The sequence below is a fragment of the Ailuropoda melanoleuca genome, chromosome 10, assembly GCF_002007445.2.
Source record: "Ailuropoda melanoleuca isolate Jingjing chromosome 10, ASM200744v2, whole genome shotgun sequence".
Taxonomy (NCBI): Eukaryota; Metazoa; Chordata; class Mammalia; order Carnivora; family Ursidae; genus Ailuropoda; species Ailuropoda melanoleuca.
Window position 1 is genome coordinate 79,120,523 of NC_048227.1, and position 8,006 is coordinate 79,128,528.

At 39.6% G+C, this 8,006-nt stretch overlaps 1 protein-coding gene across 2 annotated transcripts in view; it reads right to left on the reverse strand.

Annotated features, from left to right (window-relative positions):
- STX7 (syntaxin 7) overlaps positions 1-8,006 on the reverse strand; it is a 46,174-nt gene that overhangs the window by 37,781 nt on the left and 387 nt on the right. For both annotated transcript variants that reach the window (XM_034669157.1, XM_019803563.2), the window contains exon 2: positions 1,625-1,775. In XM_034669157.1, the coding sequence (XP_034525048.1) occupies positions 1,625-1,709 (85 nt within the window). In that variant the 5' untranslated portion in view covers positions 1,710-1,775. The remainder of the gene's footprint in view (positions 1-1,624; positions 1,776-8,006) is intronic.

The window sequence follows — 8,006 nt, forward strand, 5'->3', positions numbered from 1 at the left end:
CTTACCTCCTTCCAGTTCAAGCTCCATCCTGTGTATCCATCATCTCCAACCTGTGTATCTATCATACCACTGGATGCTTACTGCCTCTATAATCTCAGCCTACACTCATTCCTCCTGCTCCTCCCAGCCTTCCTAACATGTTCACCTTTCCCAGCACTAAAGACCTGCCCTGTCCTCTGGAGGAAGGCCTCCTGGCCTCCTTTCTTACATACAGGTCCTGATTTTCCCACACATGTAAATTAAAATTATAACCTCTCTTAATTTTCACACGTAAGCGTGAGGTAGACCAGCACTACTTCTAAGGAAGAAAAAAATATCTTGTTTTCTTTGGCTTTTACATTACACCACTGTGACAGCGGCACGTTCTTAGAACCATCTATAATCTACTTTTATTCCTTTTGCCTCCAAAACGTGCTGACATCTCACTGAAATCATTTGGTTAGAGTAGTAACTCTTCCCATTAACTGGGAAGTTAATGATTAGATAAGAAAACATGGTTTGGTCATCTGAAAATGTTCTTTATTTTCACACTGTGTTAACACATTCTGGCAAAGAGAACAGGAGACTTAACAAAGTAAGCTAAAGAATAATGCTGTACTGGGGCACCTGGGTGGCTCAGTCTTTAAGCGTCTGCCTTCGGCTCAGGTCATGATCCCATGGGATCATGACCCTGGGATTGATCCCCCCATCGGGCTCTCTGTTCACCGGGAAGCCTGCTTCTCCCTCTCCCACTCCCCCTGCTTGTGTTCCCTCTCTCGCTGTGTCTCTGTCAAAAAAAATAATATCTTTAAAAAATAAAATAATGCTGTATTAACATACTCTAAAAAAAGAGTTCAGGTAATGCCCAAAGGGCCAAAATACCCATCACCACAAGGTGACTAGAATAATCCACGTATATGATTACCTATGATTCAGAAACAAAATGTAAAACAAAAAAACTTTAGGCTCAAATCTGCTACAGAGATCTTTTAAACAATTTATCTACCTACCTATATATATCCTAAGGAGTAATAATTTCCAATAAAATGCTGCATGGGATTGGTCTACTAGGATTGTTTTTGGTAGATGTAGTATGGGTAGTCTGTGGGAACTCTGAGAAGTATCTTCTAGATCTGTCTCAATGGATTAAAATGTTGCCTCATTAGTTACTCCCTGCTCCTTAATAAAGGACCATGTATTTTTCCCTTCACAAAACTTTATTTTTAATAAATGTAAACCCTTCTTGGTGCTCCCCAGTTCCAATCCTATGGGATTTAATCAACAAGTCTCTTTCATCCAGAACCAGATGATTTTAAAGCAAATATAAGTATATATCCTTTTAAATCTTTATTTCATTAATAAAATAATGTATTATGTGCATGACACTCTACAGAAAAATGTAGCAAGTATTATCTCTTCTAATGTAATTATCTCTCATATTCACCCTAAAGAGTTCTAGTTTTCCTTTTTTCTCAGGTTTTTTTTTTTTTTTTTTTTTTTTTTTAATTTTAAGAGTTCTAGCCTTTTAAAATCTGTTTTGAGAGGACTCTTCCTCCCTCTCTCAATCACTGGAGTTGTCCTGTTACGAACCTCTACGTTCAGTTAAGAACTGAAAACAGTGAAGTCAACTTAAATTTCAACTTACAACATTGTGTGATCTTCTGGATGTTAGAAGAGATACGCTGGGCCAGTAGAGCAGGGTCACTGCCAACTCCCGGAGTGTAAGACATAGCTGATTTGCTTATTCACTAATTTCATCAGACGCTGGCGGGCTGGGCAGTTTTCTAAGCAGTCACCTAAAAAACAGAAGTTACATAATTGTACTTTTAAAGTTATTGGCCTACATTTTCCAAATTACCAATTATCAATCTGGGAGGTTGATTAACCCAACAGGGTTGAAATATAGCAAAGGGACACATCAAACAGTAAAACTCTCATGGCTATCAAAAATACTGACCTTTTAAAGGACACAGTCATGTTAAACAATTATAATAAGGTTCAAATTGTACATTCCCTTTGAAAACTTTGATCTAAGGAAGAGTTACCAACTCCCTTTTCTGTGTATAATCTTAATTGTTTGTACATTTTTCTCCTTAACTAAACTGCAAGCAACTATGAAGCAGGGCCCACATGCTATGTATCTTTCTTTCTCCAACATTTAAACAATTCCTGACATATTTATTATGGTATATAGACTTCATATTTACATATTTATTAAATGGTATATAGACTTCAGGGTGTTCCCCAGAAATGTCACTGTATCTAATTTAACACACACAGGAACAGCTTAGGAACATAGGACTTATGGGTCTCTGATTTTAACAGGAAAGGTCAACTTTGAGAGAGGCACAGCCGACAAGGGAGGAAAAAAAGGAATGCTCCATTAAATGTTCTTCACACCTTGCCAACAGAGCAAGGGGAACAGCTCTCCTCTTCCAGAAGCTGGCATCAGGACAGGAAGCAAAGCTCGGGCACAGCCACAGGAAGGAGGCAAGAGGGAGTTCTCTTTCTCCATCCACGCCACACCACACGTGTCGTCGGGGTTTGCAAAGAAGGACGGAAAGGGTGTCCCTGCATACAGGACTGGGCACAGCAAAGACTCAACCTCTCAACGACCCCACACCCATCCTTTCACGGAGTGCACTGACTGCAGCCAAGTTGTAGGCAGGCAATCTGTAAACCAACTCTCTACTGAGAGTACGCTACATGACCAGCATCAAATGAAGCACGGGGGCGGGGGGCAAGCAAACAACACAACAAAGGTGAAGAGTCTCCTCAATTCCTGTTTGTCATTTAGGAGAGAGGAGAGACTTAGTAAGTTAAAACAACAAAAGCAACATAAATCAGCAAAAGGTCATGTGCCAGGAAAAAGTGAGAGGTTAGGAAAAGGAAATTTCACTATTGCCCTTATCTAGAAAGAATTTATGAAACAGAAACAGAAGATGTGACGACCTGGGCATGACTTGTACGGAAAATGACAAAGGCAAAGATGTGAAGCCTGGGATGGGTAGACCCAGAACATGTGTACAGGGCATCCGCACTGCGTCACTTCTGAAGGCAGGGGTGGAAGCCAGTCTACCTGGGATCAGATGATTCATGGCTGGGACAAGTGGGAGACAACACGGAAAGAGAGAAATGACCCAACATTTATTGCCCATGTGTGAAATGAAATGCATTTCACATAGATTGCTAATTTAATTTTTAAGGCCTCCTCTCTAATGGATGTCTAAAGTAGATAATAGCAAATAAATCTTGCTTTAACTATGAGCAAACTGGGGCTTATAAAGATTAAGTAACTGTAAAGGTAATCCAACTCACCTCCCATGTGGAGGTGGGGTTTAATCCCAGGGTTTGGGTCCCAAAGCCACCCATGACTGCTACCATACAAAACTAATGCCACGGAAGAGGGAGGTCACGGAAGAGGGAGGGCCCTGAATGCTAGGTTTAGTTTTAATATGTTGCAATAAGAAATCACTGGAGATTCTTGGTAGGGGAGAAGAGGGCACAAGGAAATGTGCATCTTTGTTCTTAAGGTCAGTGCTGGCAGGACGTACACCTGTACAACTGTTGAGACGGGCAGAACAGTACTGGCTCCATATCTGAAACTCTGGTGCAATGTGAAAAGTCCCCGACCACCCTGGAATTCCTGGGAACTTTTATATGCTCTCCATTCATCCTTCATTGATCCACAGGTCCAATTTACCTATTCTGGGCCCTTCAGATCTCACCTAGTCCTACAAATAGACCTAACTCTCAACTCAGACAGCAGAAGTGCTTCAGCAGGGTGGCAGACAGCCTTGGACTTGGGCCTGCAGCCACCTGAAGAGCTGGGGCCCAGACAGAACAAGACTGGACCTGGGGAGTCAATGAAACCAACACTATCACACACATCCTACAAACTACCAATGAGATCTCTAAATTCTGCATCTTGTTTTCAATAAAAGCTTGAGATATAATTCACAACTGTATGATTTGCCCATTTAAAGTGGACAATTCTGCATATCAAAACTAATACAACACCGTATGTTAACTGTATTGGAATTAGAAGTTTAAAGAACATTAAAAAGTGTATAATCCTATGGTCACTTTCCATGTCTCTGCAATCTCTCCCACTGTAGGCATAATCTATAATAATACTATATAATAATATAATCTATAGTATATATATAATATATATTAATATAATAAAAATCTATAATAATAATAAATAAACTAATCTACTTTATGTCTTCATGGGTTTGCTATTCTGTATATTTCCTATGAATAAAATCACACAATGTGTTCTTTCATGACTGGCCTCTTTTTCTCAGCATGTTGCCAAGGTCCATCCATACTGTAGCATGATCAATAGATCATTCCTTTTCATTGCCAAATAATATTCCACTGATGGATAGAGGCAATTTTCTTCCGGCTCACTAACAGCTTTCTTTTTCCTTTCCCTCATCAGCTAGATCTCTAGAAAAACTGGCTCACTGCCAACACAAACAATAAATGAGGAAATGTTTCTCATTTACTCTCTTCAGGAGGCTCCTCCCTCCACGTACATAGTATTATAGCATTCCCCTTAACCCTCGAAATTCATGAGAGCCTAACCTAAGCCTTCTCCCTGTTTTTTTTCAAGGCCCCCTCTTTTCCTCTTCAGAGAATCAATCAGTTAGCTTTAAACACTACCAGTTTTCCTCATCCCTTTACTCAAGCAACTAAATTCTTGAAAGTTCCTGCTGTTGAGGTAACTGGGCTTCCTTCATCCAAAGAGCTGATGCCACTGGATTGGCTGGAATCTCCTTAGAGAAAGGGCACGGCAGTTATCACCTCAGCTCTGTGCTGAGTGAAGAATGAAAAGAAATTTGCAAATGATGGAAGACAAAGATACATTAAAAGTCAACAAGATTAATAATGGCTAACTTACATTTCCAAAGCATTGTGCTTAGGACTTTTACATTTATTTTCTCAGTTGATTCTTACAACAAACCTCTGAGGTAGGCATGCTTGTTATTCTGTTTTTTCACATGAAGACACTGAGGCATAACAAGAATAAGTAACTTGCTTAATCTAAGAGCTAAAATTTGAAACTACATTTTACAGTCCGTATTTTTAAAACACTAAACACTTCAACATATAACAAAAATTCAGGACAGGTAAACTCACTCAATTAAAAAAAAAAAAAAACCAACAAATTTACCAGCATTCTGCAGACTCTGCTTTTAGGATGAGGAACAGACCTGGAATAGCTACATGAGTAGATCAAGGTAATAACAGATAACAGCTCAGTCCTTTTCTCTCTTATTCTGCTAATAGTGATCTCTAGGAGACAACAATGGTTGGCCCTTCTGATGATGAAATATGAGAAATAAAGGAGCCAAATCACTAATTTACTGCAAAAATATATATACACAGAAAGACTACAGTTATAGCTAACTATAAAAGGACTTAAAAGTTTATGGTCTTTGCATGTAGACTAGAATCAACCAAGTTATTCTGATAGCTGCTGTCCACATCAGTCTCCAGCACCTATCCCAGACCTAACAAGCACCAAGGAACTCTTGATGAGTATTTTTGAAAGCTCATTCAGAATTCTTAGTTTTATTGCTCAGAATAACAATAACTCTGTATCTATACCTGCTCTATCAAGTATTCAAATATCACAAGTGAGGCCAGTGGCTTGTACAGCTCTTATGTTGAACATTCCCATCACAGAGTAAAGTTCTATTGAATAGTGCTTATGCAGACGTCTCAACAATTACCTTTCTATGAAAATATATAAATACTCTNATTACCTTTCTATGGAAATATATAAATACTCTATCAGAAGGGGGAATGAAGCATGAGAGACTATGGACTCTGAGAAACAAAATGAGGGCTTCAGAGGGGAGGGGGTTGGGGGAATGGGATAGGCTGGTAATGGGTAGTAAGGAGGGTGCGTATTGCATGGTGCACTGGGTGTTATATGCAACTAATGAATCATCAAACTTTACATCAGAAACCAGGGATGTACTGTATGGTGACTAACATAATAAAAAAACATTAAAATAAAATAAAAAAATAAATAAAAAAATAAAAAAATAAACACTTTAAAGGGAAAGAAGGAAAGAGAGGATCAAAGTGTAATACTCATAATGAGGATATTCTCAAGACTTTCTGTAGAGCACAAATAACAAAGGGAACTATGAAATCTTAAGTGTCAAACACTACCCCCAGGTACTACTACTGGACACCCTGCAGAATCCCAAGACTCCTAATAAGCATAAATCTCACGCTCTATAAATCAAGCATGGACAGAGCAATAGAAATAGTCAGTTTCACTTTCTTACTTGTGAGTACTAGCATAAAACACTGGACTTCCCTCCAACCCATGCCCCAAAATGTAAGCTCCCAGGAGGGCAAGGTTTTGTCTGTTTTGTGTGCTACTCTAGTCTCAGTACCTGGTTATATGATAGGTGCTTAATAAATATTTGTAGACTGAATGAATAAATCCACCTATTTCCTAATAACACATATCTAGTCTGAGGATAAATACTTGCCAATCCTAAGACATTACATTCCAGTGTCTTCTTTGAAACCTGAATGTACTGGGCTAATTATTGCCTTAGGGTCTTTGCTGAGTGTCATTTCCCATGATCTCCACGTGACTGGCTCCTTTACCCCAGCAAAGTCTGATTGCATGCTGACGAGTCTTTGTTGAATACTTGGATCTGAAATGAGAAGTCACCACCCCTGCCACTCTCCCTTGATCTATCTTCCTTTATCATAGTGCTAATCACCATTTAAAATGATCTAGGCAGTAAATTGCTTATTATCTATCCCTACTTCGGTGATATAAATACAACACAACCTTGTCAACCTTGCAGAATCTGCAGTATCAGGTGCACAGATGTTCCGTGACTGTGAAGGCAATCATTCTAGGGATGGGAGCATTCTCTATCTAAACCAAATTAACCGGATTCTTGAGCTCAGCATCTCCATCTGTTAAATTATTATACTATTTGGTTTTACTCACAATACCAAGGATTATTTTTCACCCTTCCATACACCAAACTTTCAAGTTAAATGGAATCGTGGCAAACTTCACTCCGACTTACTGCTGATGTTTTATAGAACTTATTTTTCCACCCCCAGCACTCAGCTAAAGTTTGATACCCTAACCAAAACGAGAAAATGTTATGAGGAGCAGCAGAAGTAAAATATCTGAAGAAAAATGATGCAGACATCAATGAGGTACTATAATATCACATAACTTCTACAAAAAGTTTGAAACAAGAGCATAATTCTTAATTAGTCACAGTCTGAGACAAACTTCTCAAAGCGGCCGTCAAAGCAGAGGCCCTCCACATCACAAGACACTGCTGAACATTGCTAAGAAGTCTCTGCCGGGGTGAGGCTAAGGCTGCTTCCAGAAGAAACCTCCACCTGCAACATTACTCAACAGGCACAGCACTTCATAATCATTTTCTTCCAGATTCTGCCCGAGTTTTAAATTACATATGGATATAGTCAAAATACACTGATCTGAATTTAACAAAAATTAATGTATGTATAGAAGAGCCAAGCAAATCCAAGAAACTTGAGAGGAAAAAAATACAGCATTTGACCAGAAAGGTAATGTTATTCTTCTCTTTGTGTCTGAATTTTTAAAACGTAACAACCTAAAAAACAAGGAGTGGGTGGGGGTAGGGGGGTCTTGAAATACTTTATGTATTTGTAAAGGTCCTTATGTAAACCAATTAATGACATGTACTGAGATCAAAGAAAGTGAGCTTGCCTTCCAGCCAGACAGAAAACCAACTACAGTGAGCTTCCCAATAAATGTACAGGGTTCCTTTACTACAGCCATCTATTCTCAGTTCCTCTGTATTCGGGAAGAGAACTTTAAAGTGTGTTTTTTAACTCCATGAGTCGCAAAGAGGAAGAGGTCACTTGTCCTGCTCCGGGCAGAAGCAGGATTCCCGAGCTCCGCCCCAGCGGGGCCCCGCGCCCGCTCCGCCCGGGTGCGTGCAGCCCGCCGGTGCACCGGAGCCAGCGCCCCGGCC